At 42.0% G+C, this 20,316-nt stretch overlaps 2 protein-coding genes across 5 annotated transcripts in view; both read right to left on the bottom strand.

The window, feature by feature from the left end:
• utp20 (UTP20 small subunit processome component) overlaps window positions 1–20,316 on the bottom strand; it is a 111,418-nt gene that overhangs the window by 34,601 nt on the left and 56,501 nt on the right. For all 3 annotated transcript variants that reach the window (XM_043709793.1, XM_043709795.1, XM_043709794.1), the window contains exons 31-40: window positions 19,823–19,967; window positions 18,318–18,405; window positions 16,164–16,307; window positions 12,794–12,847; window positions 12,540–12,692; window positions 11,216–11,371; window positions 10,174–10,311; window positions 7,769–7,906; window positions 4,298–4,437; window positions 3,284–3,372 (exon numbers count right to left, since the gene is read on the bottom strand). In XM_043709793.1, the coding sequence (XP_043565728.1) occupies window positions 3,284–3,372; window positions 4,298–4,437; window positions 7,769–7,906; window positions 10,174–10,311; window positions 11,216–11,371; window positions 12,540–12,692; window positions 12,794–12,847; window positions 16,164–16,307; window positions 18,318–18,405; window positions 19,823–19,967 (1,245 nt within the window). The remainder of the gene's footprint in view (window positions 1–3,283; window positions 3,373–4,297; window positions 4,438–7,768; window positions 7,907–10,173; window positions 10,312–11,215; window positions 11,372–12,539; window positions 12,693–12,793; window positions 12,848–16,163; window positions 16,308–18,317; window positions 18,406–19,822; window positions 19,968–20,316) is intronic.
• LOC122559781 lies at window positions 95–3,277 on the bottom strand. 2 transcript variants are annotated; one of them, XM_043709797.1, is made up of 4 exons: window positions 1,207–3,277; window positions 934–972; window positions 583–777; window positions 95–543 (listed from the first exon to the last, which is right to left on the bottom strand). In XM_043709797.1, the coding sequence occupies exons 1-4, from the start codon at window positions 1,873–1,875 to the stop codon at window positions 442–444; spliced, it is 1,005 nt and encodes a 334-aa protein (XP_043565732.1). In that variant the 5' UTR covers window positions 1,876–3,277; the 3' UTR covers window positions 95–441. The 2 variants fall into 2 exon arrangements, with proteins under 2 accessions (XP_043565732.1, XP_043565731.1); XM_043709796.1 differs by having other exon boundaries at window positions 95–777.

The following is a 20,316-nucleotide window of genomic DNA, read 5'->3' as shown; positions in this document are numbered from 1 at the left end:
CACAGGTTGAAGGGTGCAGTCAACAAAAAAACCTATGCGGTTGTCGGGTCAACTTAACAACCAGCTTACAATACTACAACAGCATTACCTGGACTGCAAGACAACACAATGAATCAAAATCAGAGTGATCTGCCATTCTGTCCATCTGTCTGTTGTTTATTTCCACATGAACCTTCTCCCACGCAGATTAATTCAATCCCATCAACGCATTCTTCTAAACCTTTGCCCCTCTTCATCTTTTTCACTTTCAATCCATCTCTGCTATCGACTCAGCCACACACAGTTGTAGCAACAGTGAGGGAAAACTAGTCCAAATTCCGACAAAGAGAAAGAGGGAGCATCTTGAAACAATAATTTGGGAGTAAAGTTAGAGTCAGATGGACAAATTCAAGGTAATTAAGGAAACGTAGTCTGGATTTGTTAAGGAAAAACGGTGTTCAACTAATCTGCTGGAGAGTTTTGATGAGGTAATTGATTAGATGACAGGAAACAGTCAAGATGGAGGAAGGCTTGTGGCGGAGATCCCAGGAGGCAATATTGAGACTCTATTAATAAACCCAGGGTATAGTGTGCATCATTAACCCCTATTAATAAACTCAGGGTATAGAGTGCATCATTAACCCTTATTAATAAACCCAGGGTATCGTGTACATCATTAACCCCTATTAATAAACCCAGGGTATAGTGTACATCATTAACCCCTATTAATAAACCCAGGGTATATTGTACATCATTAACCCCTATTAATAAACCCAGGGTATCGTGTGCATCATTAACCTCTATTAATAAACTCAGGGTATAGAGTGCATCATTAACCCCTATTAATAAACCCAGGGTGTAGTGTGCATCATTAACACCTATTAATAAACCCAGGGCATAGTGTGCATCATTAACCCCTATTAATAAACCCAGGGCATAGTGTACATCATTAACCCCTATTAATAAACCCAGGGCATAGTGTGCATCATTAACCTCTATTAATAAACTCAGGGTATCGTGTGCATCACTAACCTCTATTAATAAACTCAGGGTATAGTGTACATCATTAACCCCTATCATTAAACTCAGGGTATAGTGTTCATCATTAACCCCTATCATTAAACTCAGGGTATAGTGTACATCATTAGCCCCTATTAATAAACCCAGGGTAGAGAGTGCATCATTAACCCCTATTAATAAAGCCAGGGCATAGTGTACACCATTAACCCCGATTAATAAACCCAGGGTGTAGTGTGCATCATTAACCCCCATTAATAAACTCAGGGTATAGTGTACATCATTAACCCCTATTAATAAACCCAGGGTGTAGTGTGCATCATTAACACCTATTAATAAACCCAGGGCATAGTGTGCATCATTAACCTCTATTAATAAACCCAGGGTATAGTGTGCATCATTAACCTCTATTAATAAACCCAGGGTATAGAGTGCATCATTAACACCTATTAATAAACCCAGGGTATAGTGTGCATCATTAACCCCTATTAATAAACCCAGGGCATAGTGTGCATCATTAACCACCATTAATAAACCCAGGGTATAGTGTACATCATTAACCCCTATTAATAAACCTAGGGTATAGTGTGCATCATTAACCCCTATTAATAAACCCAGGGTATAATGTGCATCATTAACCCCTATTAATAAACCCAGGGTATAGTGTGCATCATTAACCACCATTAATAAACCCAGGGTATAGTGTACATCATTAACCCCTATTAATAAACCTACGGTATAGTGTGCATCATTAACCCCTATTAATAAACCCAGGGTGTAGTGTGCATCATTAACCACCATTAATAAACCCAGGGTATAGTGTGCATCATTAACCCCTATTAATAAACCCAGGGTATAATGTGCATCATTAACAACCATTAATAAACCCAGGGTATAGTGTGCATCATTAACCCCTATTAATAAACCCAGGGTATAGTGTGCATCATTAACCCCTATTAATAAACCCAGGGTATAGAGTGCATCATTAACCCCTATTAATAAACGCAGGGCATAGAGTGCATCATTAACCCCTATTAATAAACCTAGGGTATAGTGTGCATCATTAACCCCTATTAATAAACCCAGGGTATAATGTGCATCATTAACCCCTATTAATAAACCCAGGGTATAGTGTGCATCATTAACCCCTATTAATAAACCCAGGGTATAGTGTACACCATTTACCACTCTTTCAACCTGTCCTGCTATCCTCAATGACTTCTGCACATTTACACCCAGGTTGCATTCGCTATAGAGTTCCAATCTTTATTTGATATTCTCTCTCCATGTTCTTCCTAGCAACCTACGAGTGACTCCACATTTCTCTGCTTTGAACTTCACCTGTCACTTCTCTGCCCATTTCATCGCCACATTTATATCCTCCAGAGATTTATCACGGACTCTGTGCACCATTGAGTTACATTAGCAAGATTCTTTGTGGATCTGCTCATCTCTAACTGATCTCAGGAACACATTCTTGAATATAACTGAGGGACTTGTTCATCCCCAGATCGGAATACAGTCCCATATAGGACAGGCCAGGTAAGGACAGTGGGTTTGTTTCAGTAGGTTTTTATAAGTCTAGTAGTATCATGGTCAGCATTACTGAGATTAACTTCTTTATGCATGGCTTGGAGTTTCAACCCTAATTTCCATCGAAATACTATTGCAGTCCAGGCAGAATTGAGTGCAAACTGTGCTTACAAATTGCATGATTTTAAGGTCATGAATTACAGTTACCAGTTTCACTGGCGTTTGCACAATTTTTTGAATACTGGTTGTGAACAAGGCACCACACGGTCACCCCTTTGGGTTGAAATGACCAGGTTCTGCCATTTGCTGCAGTTCGGAGAAGTTTATCACCTTTCACCCAGAATCATCACAACTAGCATTCATGACAACTTACACTGACAGGGCAGTCAAGTGAAGTGTGGACCAGGTCTATTGTTCCTGCTAGTGCTGCAAGTACTTTATTTTCATCTGATCTGCCCTGCCCTGCTCTGCTTATCAACCAACTAGCTGAAGAATGGCTGAGTGTTCGACAGTCCCACTCCTCAATGTGAATTAGGTGGGTACCCTGTTCCAGCCACCAATCGATTACATTCGCCCACGAGAGATTTTCCCTGCAGGTACACAAACATGCATGCCGACTCGCATGGAATGTGACAGAGTAATAAGAGCAGAAAGGGGATGTGCTCGTCCAATAGTGCAATATGCAGCTCAAGTGTGGCACCACGTGTACTCTTTGCAGGAACTCCATCCTAAAAGGCAGAGTTTAGGCACGTACTTGCATTTTCAATTGCCTGAACAGCTTCAAACTCCTTCCGTAGACTCTCTGGGTCAAAGTGAAAGGCTTGCAACACTGAGAGTAGCAAACTGTAGGAGAGCAAATAAACAAGACTAAGAACAGCAATATTTTAAAGATTCAAAAGCTAAACTGAAAATGATCAAGATTTAACATCCTTAGTTATGGGCAGTGTAGAGCACTGATGGAATTTCAATTCAGAGTGTCACACGTCTTTGGCAAAACATTGGAATGGACTAACATTTAGGACTGGAGTGGCCTCCAAACAGTTGTCTCTGAGTGGGATGCTCTTCAAAGGGTGCAAAGGGTGCAGACTCGATGGGCTGAATGGCCTCTTTCTGCACTGCAGGGATTATAAGGTGGTGGTGAGCTGTCTTCTTAAACCACTGCAGGCCTTGGGGTGTAAGGACACTCTCAGTGCTGTTGGAAGGAAGTTCCAGAATTTTGAACCAGTGACATCAAAGGAAAAGAGTTACATTTCCAAGTGAATAGCTTGGAGGGGAATGTGCAGACAGTGGTATTCTCATCATTTCTAGATGGTGGAGGGTGCAGGTTTGGAAGGTGCTGTCTAGAAAGCTGCTTCGACAATATATCATGTAGACAATACACACTGCTGCCACTGTGGAGGATGCAAACAGACAGCATGGTGGACTATCAATAGGCTGCTTTGTTCTGGATAGGATTTGGGATCTTGATTACTATTTTAAAAAGAATGAGCCTCAGATTGAGTGAGAGCTGGTGTGTTGTGAAAAAAAAAGTATTTATTGCAACATTTAAAAGACATCTGTTTGGGTATATGAATAGGAAGGGTTTGGAGGGATATGGGCCGGGTGCTGGCAGGCAGGACCAGATTAGGTTGGGATATCTGGTCGGCATGGACGAGTTGGACCAAAAGGTCTGTTTCCGTGCTGTATATCTCTATGACTCTAATTGAAGAATCGATCATTCATTAGCTTGCTGGCACAACCATCACTGCACACTATTCCATATACACACCTGACTGCAAGTTTCTGGTTGATCTGTCCAGTCTGCAGAATGTGAATATATCGTTTAAGGTAATAAATATATGGTGACCATGAGAGATGCTTGCAGGCAGCTCCAACAAGTTCCACAGATGCCGTGGTCATGTTCTCGTACTAGAGAATGTCATGGAAAGATAAGCAGAGCAGAGTAAAACAAAATTGAAACAAACCCATTTAAGCCAATTCACGTTTAGTTGAAAGTTACACTGAAGTTATATGTAGCCCTAGTCAAATCACATCCAGTGGAACCAGCCCACTTTCCTCTGGCTCTGTGATTGTTGATGCTCATCTCCAATTTCTTTCCCATTCTGATTAATGCTCACTCAACCGAAATGTTAACAGTATTTTTCTCTCTTTGCCAATGGCTGCTGTGTTTGCACCACATTCTGCCTGTACCTCAGGAGTGCCTGCATTCCATTCTGGGCACCTGAGCTCGAGAAGGAGGCACTGCCTTGAAAGGTGTGCAGTGCAGTTTTGCTGGAATTTAACACCAGGGGTGGAGTACAAAAGCAAAGAAGTCTTGTTACAACTGTACAGGATATCGGTGAGACCACACATAGAATACTGTATACACTCTTGATCTCCATACTTAAGGAGGGACATACCTCCAATGGAAGCAGCACAGAGAAGGCTGATTCCTGGGATGAAAAGGCTTGTCTTATGAAGAACAATTAAGCAGATTTGGCCTATACTCCTTGGAGTTCAGAAGAATGAGAGATAATCTTATCGCAATATATAACATTCTGAGGGGCCTTGAGAAAGTGAAAACTGAGAATGATTTTTCCAAGTCTAGAAGTAGGGTCACAGTTTAAAAATAAGGGATTTGTTTTCTCTCTGTTTCTCTGAGAGGGGTTTGTGTGGAATACACTTCCATGGAGGCTAGTGAAGAATGAGTCACTGAATACATTCAAGACTGAGTTGGATAGTTTTTTAATCAACAAAGGATACAATAGGAAAGTGAAGTTGAGACCATAACCAGATCAGCCGTGATCATTCTGAACACTGGAGCAAGCTTGATGAACTACATGACCTAATCCTGCTCCTGTTTATTTTATGTAGGAACACAGAAACTAAAGCAAGATCATTTGAGCTTGCTTCACCTTTCTATATGATCATGGCTGATCATCCAATTCAGCATGCTGCTCCCATTTTCTTCCCATTCCCTGTGATGTCTTTAAAATCTAAAAATGGATCTCTTTCTTGAATATGTTCATTCAGTGACCTGGCCTCCAAACTTCAGTGGTAGAGAATTCCACAGGAAAGTTTTCCTCATCTCAGTCTGAAATGGCACACCCTTTATCCTGAGACTGTGTCCCCAGTTCGAAACTCCGCAGCCAGGGAAAACATCTTCCCTACATTTAGACTGTCCAGCCCCATGTTCACCTGCAAACTCAACTTGTCTGAAACGCACTGAAGCCTCCTTCCATCCTCTTCACAGCTCACAATCTCACCAAGTTTTGTGCCATCATCATTGGGAATGTTGCATTGTTTCCATTATCCAAGTCATTGACATATAATGTGCACAACTGCGGCTCAAGTACTCTTGTGGTACTCCATTAGTCACTGAATGCCTATCACTCAGAAAAAGACCCTTTATTCCCACTCACTGTTTCTGTCTGTTAACTAATTATCAATCTATGTCAATATATATCATCCCCTAACCTATGAGTTTCAACTATGTTCTCTAAGTACTTATGAAGGACTTTATCAAAAGCCTTCTGAAAATCCAAATACACCACAACCACTGGGCTTCCCTGATCAATTCAGAGTTACACCCTCAAAAAACCTCCAGTAGATTAGTTGAGCATGACTTGCCTTTCATAAACTCATATTGGCTTTGTCTAATCCAGTTCAAGCTTTCCAAATGTTCTGCTATCATGTCTTTTACAAAGGAACCTAACACTTTCCCCACTATCGATGTTAGGCTAACTGAAACGCAATTCTGTTTTCTCTCTTCCTCCCTTTTTAAAGAGTGGGGTTACATTTCCGACCCGCTAGTCTGTAGATTATCAGGCCCTGGTAATTTGTCAGCCTTCAACCCCATTAATTTCCCCAGAACCATTTCCTTATTAATCTTGATTTCCTTCAATACATGCCTCTCACTAAACTCTGCCCAAACATTTCTGGGAGGTTTTTTCTGCACTCTTTTGTGAAGACAGAACCAAAGTATGTGCTCAATTTATCTACCATTTCCTTGCTCACCTTTATAATTTCTCCAATAAGGGGTGACTGTAAGAGACCTACACTTGTCTTTACTAATGTTTTCTCTTCACATTTTTATATCAGCTTTTATAGTCAGTTCCTATGTTCCTTGAAATTCTCCTCAAGCCTATTTTCCCCTTTTTGATCAAACGTTTCACTCTCTTTTCCTCAATTCTAAATGCTCTCCATCCTCAGGTCTGGAGCTTTATCTGGGTGTTTTATATGTCTCCTCTCTGAATCTAATATTATTCCCAATTCCTTTTGTAACTCATGGTTGCCCCAACTTTCCTCTATAATAATTTTAGGGCCTGAGCACTTTCTCCCATTTCCTTAACCCAACTTCCACACACCAGGCCTTGTCATCACATGGGCTGCTAACACAAACAACCTACTGCCAGCGACTAATGGTCCTCATTAGCAGCTAGTCATTCTCTCAGGCTGACCATTACCCATTTCTTTGTCTGCCCGACTGTTTTTCTCTCTCTCTCTGGGACCTATCATTTAGGCATACATATCAACTTTTTCCTAGCTACCATCAGGTCAGAAGAAGGGTCACTGAGCCAGAAACATTAATTCTCCAGCAACTTCTGATTTTGTTAGGAATGAACAATTGTTCATACACACATTCTTTAAATATGAACCAGTGCCTACCCACCAGCCATCTGTTTAGTTAGGTGCCCCAATCTATCTTTACCAATTCACGCTTCATACTCTCACAGGTCCCTTTATTTAGATCCAGATGATCATAAGAACAATGGGGCTGAAAAGGTTAAATGAAGGGAGTTTGAATTGACTTAGTTCCTCCCAAAAGGATCAGACAGAGATGTTTAAAAATAATAAATTCATTCATATGACGTGGCATTGCTGGGCTGGGCAAGCATTTATTGTCCATACCTAACCATTCTCAGGAAGGTGATGAGGAATTGCCTTCGTCAAACACTGCAGACAATTTGGTGTTGACACACACATACAATGCCGTTAAGGAGGGAATTCCAGGTTTTTGACTCAGTGACACTGAAGAATGGCGAGATATTTCCAAGTCAGGATGGTGAGTGGCTTGGAGGGGAACTTGCAGATGATGGTGTTCCCACTTACCAGCTGTTCGTCAAACCAGTGTCCTCAAAACATTAACCTGGTCCTCTGAATTACTAGTGACATTACTACGCCTTGGTCTCGGCAGCATGACTGACCAGGTTCCAATCAGCTTCTTCAAGTCCCAATGTTTTATAAACGTAGTTCTTACCTTCAGCATGTTCTCATTGAACAGTGTTGAAGTAGCAAATGGCAGGATGTAATTCACCAAAGATTTTGAGGATAACGTAATCTTTTTCTCATCAAGATGCTTTGCTAGTTTTTTCAGAGCACGAGCTCTCCTGTGGATCTGAATACCAAACAGAAAAAGACTTGCATTTATATAGATCCTTTCATGATCAATAGACATCCCACACGCTTACAGCCGATTAAATATTTGTGAAGCATGGTCATTATGCATTGTGTGGATAATGTGACAGTCAATTTTCTCAAAGGAAGCTCCCACAAATGGTAATCTGATCATGAAGAGATAATCTATTTCTGTGAAGTTGATTAGCCAGGACTTCAGGGATAACCCTCTCACCTGCTTAGAAACAATGCCACGGGATTTTCCACACCAAGATAGAGCATCACCTCTAACACTACAGTACTCCCTTTTACACTGCAGAATCAGTTTTGCTTTGGGTGCTCAAAATCTGGATTGGGACTCAAACTAAGAACCCTGAATCTGAGGTGAGAATATGACCCACTGAAACATAACTGACAGAAGGAAAGAAATATCACCAGGTGAGCCTATACTTTGCCAAATCCTGCTCATTGTAAACTCAAATGGTATTAGCTGATAAGATGGCACCTAGAACCTTGTTTTGCTGTTTGATGTGATCTTGGTAACATCATGATCGTTGTCCTCTGAACATTAAAAACCAGTCGTATTGGCACATAACTGAGATGACACCCAGGCAACAAGTTCCCCTTTCCTGAAGGATATTAGTGATGCAGTTGGATCTTAGAATATAATATAAGAACACAAGAAACTGGAACAAAAATAAGTTGTTAAGTCTCTCATATAGCTGATCTGATCATAGCCATATATCTATCCTCCAGTTCCAACCACATCCTCAATAATCCTCAATTCCCTTTCAGATTGCAACTCTGACAAATTCAGTTTTGAGTATAATCAATGATCATCCCTCGCTGCACTATGGGGGAGGGAATTCTGCAGATTCAGGACCCTCTGAGGGAAGACATTGCTCATTTCCATCATGAACTTTTACATTGGGCCTCCTAGTTCTGGATTACTCCATGATTCACTCAGCACCCACCTCCTTCTGAACTCCAATGAATATAGGCTCAGTGGGCGTAACTTTTCCTCAATCACCCAAGCAATCAGGAAAGTGAACCTTCTCTGAACTGTGTCCAATAGAAATAAATCCAGCATATATAAGAATAACAGGACCAATTGCCGATGCTATTTTATGAAAATCCAGAAGCTCCATGATCATTTTATCAGGTAGCAATAAGACAGCTTTAGTATGTGTGTACACACACACACACACACACACGTGCTGTAATCCGGCCCAATGATTGAGACAGAGACACTGTCAACCATTCAGATTAGATTGGATAGGTAAATGATGAGAAAAGGGGATTGAAAGCTTGTGCAAAGAGAAAGAAAGGTGGGAGCAGAAGGTTTTGTTTGGGGTAAATGACATCATTGCGTGGCTGGGGTGAATGGCCTTCTTCCCTACTATAGCTTCCTTGTGTTTCCACTTAACTTTCCCTTTATGGGATTTGAACAGTAAATTGCTTAAGTTGCTGGAGCACTACTAGAACACTAAACAGCTGTCCCTCGGTTGTTAGTAGCAGACATTAGAGGGCAAAATAATAGTATCCATCTTTGGGCCATCAGTCCTCCCTCTCTATCTCTACATTTTTTACATATATATTATATATATCACACATACGCACATATACAGGGGTACATACAAATGTATGGGATTTGGTGAATGTATCTCTTAGGAAATGGTCAAGTCATCACTTAACAACTGCAACATTAACTTGAAGTGAAGAAGTCCACAGTTAGTTAATATCAGAGTTAAATATTTCACTTATTGTCACTATTTCACTTTCTGCTTGTTGCTGTGCAGCGTAACAAACCTCTCGAGAGAAATGTGCAACTTCAAACAGGATTCTTGTAATTTAAGTCTGGAAATTGTTAAGCTTACTTCTATTTAGAACATTCACCATTTCACATTCAATTTTTACCCATTTCAATACTGCAAGAGGTGAGATTTTTACAGATACATTAAGCATTGACTATGTAAAGTCACAGAGTCAAATGCTAGAGTTCTTAGGAACTGCAATATTCATACTAACATAAAGGTCAATTGATGAAAGGCAAGTTTAACGAAATACCTGCTGCCCAGGCACACCTCTCAATTTATTTTAATTGCCATTATCATTCCAACTATTTAACCTCAATGCCCAGGTAATTTAAAAACACAGCTAATTTTCAGTTATTTAATTTAATTCTCAACCACAATAAAGACCCCATTCTTGGGTGGATTTTACTGCCAATTTCTGAATGTATAAAAATAAATGGTCTGTATTACCCACCTGTATATGCTTCATATTCTCGAAGAAGTCCATATCCGGATCGTGGTCTGTTAGCTGCACCAGGTCCTGGAATTCTGGTCTTTGGGGGAATGTCCGGATCAAGCAGCAAAGTAGCGTTGTGTATTCCTGTTGAACACTCTGCAATAAACCAAACAGAAATGGAGCAAGGGAAGCAGGCTTAAAATGGAGCAAAGTGAATTCAGCACAACGGTGGTGTAATTCTGTCAAAATACACACATGTAGGTACAGGAGGTCATTCAGCCCCTTTCTGACCTTGTTCTGACCTTTCAATTAGGTAATAACTGAGCTGTATGCATCAGAGTCTATTCATCTTGGCTCCAGAATCTTAATGTCCCTTTCGATAAATCGTGGATCAATAAAGTTGATAAAGATACAGTTCTTCTTTAAAATATTCATTTAGACTCAGAGTTATACAGCCAGAAACAGACCCTTCGGTCCAACCAATTTGCGCCACATGTAATCCTAAAATAAACTAATCCCACCAGCCTGCTCCTGGCTCCTGTCCCTCCAAACCTTTCCTGTTCATGTAAACATCCAAATGTCTTTTAAACATTGTAATTAAACATCTACTATTTCATCAGGAAGTTCATCCTATATGTGAACTACTTTGTGTAAAAAAATTTGCCTATTCTGTCTTTTTTAAATCTCTCTTCTTAAAAATGTACCCCCTAGTATTGAAATCCCTCATCCTAGGGAAAAGACAACTGCCTTCAATTCTATCTAAACCTGTCATTATTTTATAAACTTCTATCAGGTCACCTCTCAGGTCTGTGAATTTCCATGAGGGCGCAAGATCTAACAAAAGGCCATCAATCTGAACCACTAATTCAGATTCACTATTTATAGATGCTGCCAGGACTGGGTATTTCCAGTATCTTCAGATTTAATTTTAATCTATTCAGCAGCTGTTTCCTCTGTCATGCTGGAACAAGGGCCAGGAATCACTCATGTGAATAATGGGACACATCCGACGCTGTGGCCATAAAGCTCATGTTAGGTTACTCTCTTTATAATCTTTTACCTCAATCTTTGATTTGAGACAATTCCGTAAGGTCTCCAGTAAAGTGCGGTTGATTACTTCCTTGTATTCGTCCTCTGAGCAGTCAACAGAAGCCACTCTTCGGATAATCTCAGTCAAGCAAAGTGTCGCGCTGTCACTAAGAGTCATCTCCCCCAACTAGAAGAAAAATTAGAGGCAAATAGTTGTCATCCACATTGTTGTAGAACCAGTTAGTACTGTCTTACTTATGTACAAATAGGGCACATTGGAGTTGAGGGTGTTGCTGATGTTCCTGGCTTTTGTGTCTGGAGAATGTTCGATGATTTGAATGGAGGAGAGTTTGGCTGCAAAGAAAACAGCTCAAAGTTTTTGACAAGCACAGCTGACCGTTAAATCCCAGCTCAAACTGCTGATCAGGTCAATCAGATTTCCCTGCTCTTCACGAGCTAGCTAAAACGAGGAAAAACATCATTTCTAATGCTCAAACTCTCAAGTATGTGGTGGTTTTGTGAACATTGGATGGAGTTTAGTGACTTAATTGCTCAAAGCACTGTAACATGTACAGTTCATGACCATGTACTTCCCTGGAACATAATCAAACATAATTCAACACTGAGTTACATTAGGAGTTATTAGACAAATGACCAAAGGCTTGGTTAAAAAGGGAGGCATTAAAGATCATCTAAGGGGAAAAGCAAGGTGCAAGGAGGAAATTTCCACAGTTTGGGGGTTCAGGCAACTGAAGGCATGGACCGTGATAAATCAGAGGTTAAAGAGATTAGAGTTGGAGGAGTACAGATTAGATTAGATTAGATTACTTACAGTGTGGAAACAGGCCCTTCGGTCCAACAAGTCCACACCGACCCGCCGAAGCGCATCCCACCCATACCCCTACATTTACCCCTTACCTAACACTACAGGCAATTTAGCATGGCCAATTCACCTGACCTGCACATCTTTGGACTGTGGGAGGAAACCGGAGCACCCGGAGGAAACACACGCAGACACGGGGAGAACGTGCAAACTCCACACAGTCAGTCGCCGGAGGCGGGAATTGAACCCGGATCTCTGGCGCTATGAGGCAGCAGTGCTAACCACTGTGCCACCGTGCCGCCCACGGAGATATCTCAGAGGGTAATAGAGGTGGAGGAGATTACAAAGACAGAGGAAGGCAACACCTTGGAAAATGAGAACTTAAACATCACTGAGTTATTTTTGCATTTTCCATGTTATAGAAAAATTTATTGCATAAATTTACTCAACGGATTTATGAACTTCAAGCTTCTGGCTTTGTGTAATGAAGAATGTGTCTAAGTGAATGTGTGTTGGGAGGGTCTATACTAACCCGAATGGAATGGAAGCAGTTGTGCATGACTGCAATCAGATACTCCATATCCAATGTTCCCATCTCTCGGATACATTTAGTGGTAAGTTGGAATGCAGACAGGCGCTCATCAAAATCAATGTCATCAAGATGTTGTCGATCAAAGGCATTTAACTGAAACAAAAAGTGATTAGGTTGGAACTAGGAAGTGTGCATAAAGAAACATAAGCTTTCTGCTAACTAGTGAAGAAAGTTTGGGGTAAACTTCATCTTACCTTAGTGACAATTTCTGTAATGTACACCAGTCTGCTGTCCAGATCAGCCAAGGTCTTTGTTTAAAATAAAGAAAAGGCAATAAACAAATAAAATAAAGTACAACAGAGTTAGTAATTTTACATATAATCAGGCAAATTCTCAGTGCAAAATGAGATTCAGCATAATCTGAAATGCTGTGGAAGAGGAAAAGACAATTCGGCCTTTTAAGGTAATTTGGCCATTTAATTTTATATCATAACCAGTCTGCGTCTTTGATCATTCTCTATTCCCTAACCCCAATACTCTCATTCAACAAATAAGTATAAATTTTAGGCTTAAAATTGCCCATTTTTATCTCCAACCTCAACAGTTTTTTTTTGAGGTGGTGAGGGATCCCTCAAGTTTCCACTACCCGTTAAGTGAGAAAGTGCTTCCCCCCCTTTGGGGCAGCTCAGTGGTTAGCACTGCTGCCTCACAGCACCAGGGTCCTGGGTTCGATTCCAGCCTTGGGTGACTGTCTTGTGTGGAGTTTGCACATTCTCCCAGTGTCTGTCTGGGTTTCCTCCGGGTGCTCCAGTTTCCTCCCACAGGCCAAGGATGTGCAGGTCAGGTGAACTGGCCATGCTAAATTGCCTGTAGTGTTATGTGCATTAGTCAGAGGGAAATGGGCGTGGCTGGGTTACTCTTCAGAGGGTCGGTGTGGACTAGTTGGGCCGAAGGGCCTGTTTCCACATTATAGGGAACCTAATCTAATCTAATCTAATTACTCCTGGGTCTAATTCTGTGGATAAGCAGGCTGAAGATCCCAAAGCCTGGATCTGACATCTAAATAGCGCACTCACTAAAAACAAGATTCAGCAAAACAAGATTATAAATGCCACAAAGTACTAAAAACTGCAGGAATAACTCTCTAAACACCTTTCAAACATCATTAATGAATAAGTATGGCAAATCTATGTTAAGCTGTCTTTCATCTTGGAACTTGAGATATTGAGTCCATTGGGACCAGTTATATAAATACAGAGGCTACAAGAGGAGGCCAGAGGCTAAGAATCCTGGAGCAAGTAACTCATTTCCTGACTCCCTCAGCCTGTCCACCATCTACAATGCACATGCCAAAGACAGTTCAGAGGATTATTAGATTGATACCTGGAATAAGCAGGTTGCCTTATGAGGAAAGACTGGACTGGCAGGGTTTGTTTTCTCTGGAGTTTAGAAGAGCAAGAGATAATTTGACTGAAGTTTATACAATCCTGAATGGCATTGACAAGGTAAATTGAAATGGATGTTTCTTCTTGTGGATAAGTGCAGAATTAAACAGACTCTTAAGGATCATCCTTTTAGGAGACAGAAGATAGGAAATTTTTTCTCTCAGAAGACACAGGCAGCAGATGCATGGGAATGCCACCTGTATGCCTACCTCCAAGCCACACAGTATCCTGACTTGCAACTACAGGTCGTTCTGCTATAACCCACATTTGAGGAGAAAGTGAGGTCTGCAGATGCTGGAGATCAGAGCTGAAAATGTGTTGCTGGAAAAGCGCAGCAGGTCAGGCAGCATCCAGGGAACAGGAGAATCCACGTTTCGGGCATAAGCCCTTCTTCAAGAATGAGGAAACCCAGACAGACAAACTTTCCTCATTCCTGAAGAAGGGCTTATGCCCGAAACGTCGATTCTCCTGTTCCCTGGATGCTGCCTGACCTGCTGCGCTTTTCCAGCAACACATTTTCAGCTATAACCCAAATTTTGTCAACATAAATTCAATGTAACACAATTGATGAATTAGGGACGCTGTTTCTAAAGTGTGAACTTTCAAAACGTGTGTTGGCTGTAATGTGATTACAATGCCAACACTTTAAGCACTGTTTCTAAAGCACAGGAATGCAACCGTCGCGTCATAGGAGAACTGACTGTACTTGTGAGGAAAAGGAGAGAGTGGATGGTGTTTCGGATAGAATCAATGCGCAAGGTTATGGAAAAAAAGCAGGAGATTGGCATGAGCTAATGATGCCAGTTTTGAAGAGATGGTGCAGACAAGATGAGCCAAGTGGGTCTCCTTCTGCGCCAAAACATTTCTGTGGTTTCATTATCAACACCAAAGTGAAGTTGTTTCCCTTCCCGTTTAGCAAGCCGGGTCCTGAACAAAATGGAGCTGGAGGCCTGACACACGCCAATCGCACTCCCACATCAGATCGAGAGCACAGACTGCAACATCACAGCCCCTGAGCCACTCCTGGGACACTGTGGACAACAAATGCCTGGGGACTCCACTGCAAAGGGTAACTGGCAATTGTCTAATCTCAATAATATCGGGGTTTCAGCTTCAGACTTTTGTATACCTCATCCAGAAATAACTAATTTACCAAGCGGGAAAATGAGTGGTTAGGAAGCATCTGTGAGGGAAAGCAGTCTACATTTGAGTCCAGAACAGATACTGTCAGACCTGTTGAGCATCTCCAGCTAATTCTGCTTTTGCTTCAGATGTCTAACATCCACAGTTGTTTTCTCCTTTGCAGTATGAATGGTGATTCTTTAATCTGTTCATTCTTTATTACTCAACATAACAACATCAAACCTAATCCATTTCAATTTCCGCATTAATTGGAATTGCGTACCTAGTTTCACGAGCAGGTGAACTGTTACCACTGAGTGATCAAACAGCACTGACAACCTGAAAGCAGCTGCACAGCCTAGACCCAACATCGGCTCAGAGCTCTGCCCATGGATTTCCTCCCTACGTGAATGTTATTACCTTAACAGGAAGCAGTATTGTTTACTCTGAGCAGGAGAGGAGAAAGAACATAATACACAAAGCTGTCTGACAAAACCATTGAGTAATTACAATGAGGAAGAGACAGAGAGGGGGAGAAGGCAAGAGGAGAGAGTGAGTGACATTTAAGAAAAAAGATGCAGCTAGTTTTTGACACAGTAAGATCCCATAAACAGCAATTCAATATCACTAGATAAAGAGCGTTTTGTTTTCGAAAAGTGACAACTGTTGACTGATCATTATTGGCCAGCACATCTACCTACTTTTCTTCGGGATAGTGACCATGGGATCTTCTACATGCACCCAAGCAAACAGCCTGGGTCCTAGTTTAACACCTCATCTGAAAGAGGCAGTATTTCTGACTGTGCAGCTCTCCCTCAGCAATGCAGAGTTAACCTGGATTTAGTGCTCAAGTGTCTAGAGGGGAACTTGAGCCATGGTCTTTGACCTCAAGGAGGGCATACCCTCCAAGACATAACTGATACCTAAGCAGTTCGGAATATAGACAAGGTTAGAAAAGCAAAACAACACAAAGTCAACTTTTCTGAAGCAATGGAGAAACAACTTTGAAAAACAAACAATCATCCAGATCCATTACTTAGTTGTTGTGTAACTATACCTGGAAGATGGAGCAGAGGGTCTGCCGAGACAGCCTGTTTTGAATGACAGAGAAAAGGGCAGCCAGTGGCTTGATGAACGTGGCGGGCTCAGAGCAGTGCTGCAGGAGGTTCTGAATGGTTTTCAGGATGTCAATCTCAGTATCCTTTGGGAAGTGCAGAAAATGATGAGACTCTATATTTTTCTACTCCATGAGGAGGTTTGTGACATACAACTCACATTTTACTGTACCCCATTCCCCTGGTCAATCACCTGGAGCTGATGGTTCTCAGCCAGATATCACAATGAAAATATTTATCACCAGTAGCTGGTCCAATGTAAGAAATCAGAACCAAATGCTTGCCAATGCAATGGTACAAAAGCTTCCAGCTAACACTATCTGGTTGTCTGGGAGACTGGCCCCATTTATCAATAACTGGTTACAGAAATCCTATCCATTCCAAACCAGTTACAAATCTGCTCCTTGGATGCTGCCTGACCTGCTGCGCTTTTCCAGCAACACATTTTTCAGTTACAAATCGCGCCACCAATTCAGAGAATCAAACACAATCAGATGCCATTCAACCCACCAAGAGCTATCAAAGTTGCCCCACCTCCTTGCTCTCTTCCCACTGCTGTTGGAAATCTTTTCTTTTCAAGTGTTTATCGAACTCTCTGTTGAAAGTCATTGCTGAATTTGCTTCCACTGTCTTCTAAGGCTGTCCATTCCTGATCATTTTAACTTAAAGCCCTATTTATTTTTTCAATACTCATCTTTCCTTTGGCTCATTTTCCAATCACATTAAAGCTGTATCTCCTGACCATACTGACATGTAGGCAAAAGATGGGGTACTGGGCTAATGGTCGGATACTTGGTAGTGTGGATGAGCAGAGGGATCTTGGTGTCCATGTACACAGATCTCTGAAAGTTGCCACCCAGGTAAATAGTGGGGTGAGGAAGGCATATGGCGTACTGGCTTTTATTGGTAGAGGAATTGAGTTCCGGAGCGCTGCGGTCATGTTGCAGTTGTATAAGACTCTGGTGCGGGTGCATCTGGAATATTGTGTGCAGTTTTGGTCGCCATACTATTGGAAGGATGTGGAGGCACTGGAACGGGTGCAGAGGTGGTTTACCAGGATGTTGCCTGGTATGGTAGGAAGATTGTATGAGGAAAGGCTGAGGCACTTGGGGCTGTTTTCATTGGGGAAAAGAAGGTTTAGGGGTGACTTGGTAGAGGTGTACAAGATGATTAGGGGTTTAGATAGGGTTGACCATGAGAACCTTTTTCCACGTATGGAGTCAGCTATTACGAGGGGGCATAGCTTTAAATTAAGGGGTGGTAGGTATAGGACAGATGGGGTAGATTCTTTACTCAGCGAGTCGTGAGTTCATGGAATGCCCTGCCAGTAGCAGTGATGGACTCTCCCTCTTTATGGGCATTTAAACGGGCTTTGGATAGACATATGGAGGATAGTGGGCTAGTGTAGGTTAGGTGGGCTTGGATTGGCGCAACATCGAGGGCCAAAGGGCCTGTACTGCACTGTATTTTTCTATGTTCTATGTTCTATGTTCTAATTAAGGGACTTGTTCCAAGTCCCTTGGAAGTGCACAACCTCCTCCGAATCCTCAGCGCTGCTGTTACACAGTCATTAAAGATCCTGAACAGAAAGGCAATTCTAAGTCTCTTTCATAGTCTATCTGGTTGTCTTCATGTCCTTTCCGGTAGGCTTTGACAATACACCACATCAAAAGTGTTGCCTCCTTAATCTCCAGTGACCCCTATATTAACATTCGGTGGCTCAGTGGTTAGCACTGCTGCCTCACAGCGCCTGAGACCGGGGTTCAATTCCTGCCTCAGGCGACTGACTGTATGGAGTTTGCACATTCTCCCCGTGTCTGCGTGGGTTTCCTCCGGGTGCTCCGGTTTCCTCCCACAGTCCAAAGATGTGCAGGTCAGGTGAATTGGCCATGCTAAATTGCCCGTAATGTTAGGTAAGGGGTAAATGTAGGGGCATGGGTGGGTTGCGCTTCGGCGGGTCAGTATGGACTTGTTGGGCCGAAGGGCCTGTTTCCACACTGTAATGTAATCTAATCTAATCTAAGAAAAATGCCAGATGCAAGCGCGCGCGCGCGCGCGCACACACACACACACACACACACACACACACCATTTACCTGTGGTGTGTTTGGCTTAAAGAGATAGGGCATCAGGAGATTGATCAAAACAGTGCTCTGTTCCTTATCCTGTACAAACTGACTTATCCTGGAAAGCAACCAACAGATAGAAATGTTGTGGAAAACTTTACTCCACGAAACTGCATATTTATCAAGGTTTTTTACACAGGTTTATAAAAAAGTTTAGGATTTCTAAAATGAAAGCAAAATGCTGGAGATGTGAAATAAAAACAGTCACGTGCTGGAGAAACTCACTAGATCCAATAGCATCTATGAAGTGAGAAACAAAGTGAACATAGCATCTGTGGAGAGAGATCTTTCAAAACAGAATCATAATCAACTCAAAACGTTCTCTCTCCACAGATGCTCCAAGACCTGATGAGTTTTTTTTAACCATATATGCCCATTTTATCAAAGATTTTTGAATTCAACACAACACACAATGTAATTTCACAAAATGGACTACTCACACCATTTATGAAAATAATTTAGGAATGTAATTTAGAAAATTCACTGAGGAATTACTTTGGGGCAAATTAGCTCAATGTTCGGATTAATTCCCCTGGAAATCAATCAGTGCCTCAAGTGCAATGAGATAAAATTGGTGATGCACAAAAGCAGCAGTGTGCAGGCAGAGCAAGTGCACAGACACACTGCCCTCACCTTGGGGTGCAGACAGCAGTTTGTCTTCAGTGTGAGAGTCTCACAGCCAAAAGCTCCTCAATTTGACTCCTGGTCTGTGTGAAGTTTGCTGATGTCTGTCAGAGAAGCATGAGGAAGACAAGTAGCCTTGAGCTCATGATTGGAGAGGGGAACGGCCCATCTACAAGATGCACTTCAGAAATTCACCAACACTGTACCTTCTGAATCTGCAATCTTTACCACTCGGAAGGATTTGGGCAGCAGATACATGGAAACACCAGCATCAGCAAGTTCCCCATCAAGGCGTACATCACCCTGACTTGGAAATACATCATCGGTGTCACTGGGTTTGGGAACTTCCACCCTAACAGCATTGTGGATCTACTGACACCAAACAGACCGCAGCAGTTCACTATCACCTTCTCAACCGGTGGCTCAGTGGTTAGCATTGCTGCCTCACAGCACCAGAGTCCCAGGTTCGATTTCAGCCGCGGGCGACTGTCTGTGTTGAGTTTGCACGTTCTCCCCGTGTCTGCGTGGGTTTCCTCCAAGTGCTCCGGTTTCCTCCCACATCCAAAGATGTACATGTCAGGTGAACTGACCATGCTAAATTACCCATAGTGTTAGGTGCATTAGTCAAAGGGAAATGGGTCTGGGTGGGTTACTCTTTGGAGGGTTGGTGTGGACATGTTGGGCCAAAGGGCCTGTTTCCACACTGTAGGGAATCTAATCTAAAAAAAACTTAAAGGTGAGCAATAAATGCTGGTCAGGTCCATGGCTCTCCCAAGAATTAGTTTCTTGTAGGAAATGGAAGTGTAATAATTTGTAATGTACGAAAGGGTAAATGAGACAGAAAACTGTACCTCGAAAGGATGCTCAAATCTTTACTGACTTGTGTTTGGAATTTTTTCTTCTTCATTCGTTCTGTATTTCCAACAGCTTTGTTAAGATGCCGCAGGATGGTGGAAATATGAGGCAGAATAAGACATATCCCCATGCTTGCCGATTCTATGACAAATAGTGGGAGGATATTTAAGTTAATAGGCTCTAATATGAAGGAGAAAGTGAGTACTGCAGGTGCCTGGAGATCAAAGTAAAGAATGTGGTGCTGGAAAAGCACAGCAGGTCAGGCAGCATCCAAGGAGCAGGACAGTCAACATTACGGGGATAAGCCCTTTGTCAGAAATGAGGCTCATTCCCGATAAAGGGCTCTTTCCCAAAACGTCGATACTCCTGCTCCTCAGATGCTGCCTGTCTTGCTGTGCTTTCCCAGCACCACACTCTCGACTCTAACATGAAGGGAGACAGTGGGACACCTGATTTATAAAGCAATCTTTATCAGTAAAAAAATAGAGTT

Source organism: Chiloscyllium plagiosum, chromosome 19, assembly GCF_004010195.1.
Source record: "Chiloscyllium plagiosum isolate BGI_BamShark_2017 chromosome 19, ASM401019v2, whole genome shotgun sequence".
Taxonomy (NCBI): domain Eukaryota; kingdom Metazoa; phylum Chordata; class Chondrichthyes; order Orectolobiformes; family Hemiscylliidae; genus Chiloscyllium; species Chiloscyllium plagiosum.
The sequence above is the reverse complement of the archived record's forward strand: the minus strand, read 5'-3'. Positions and strand labels throughout refer to the sequence as shown.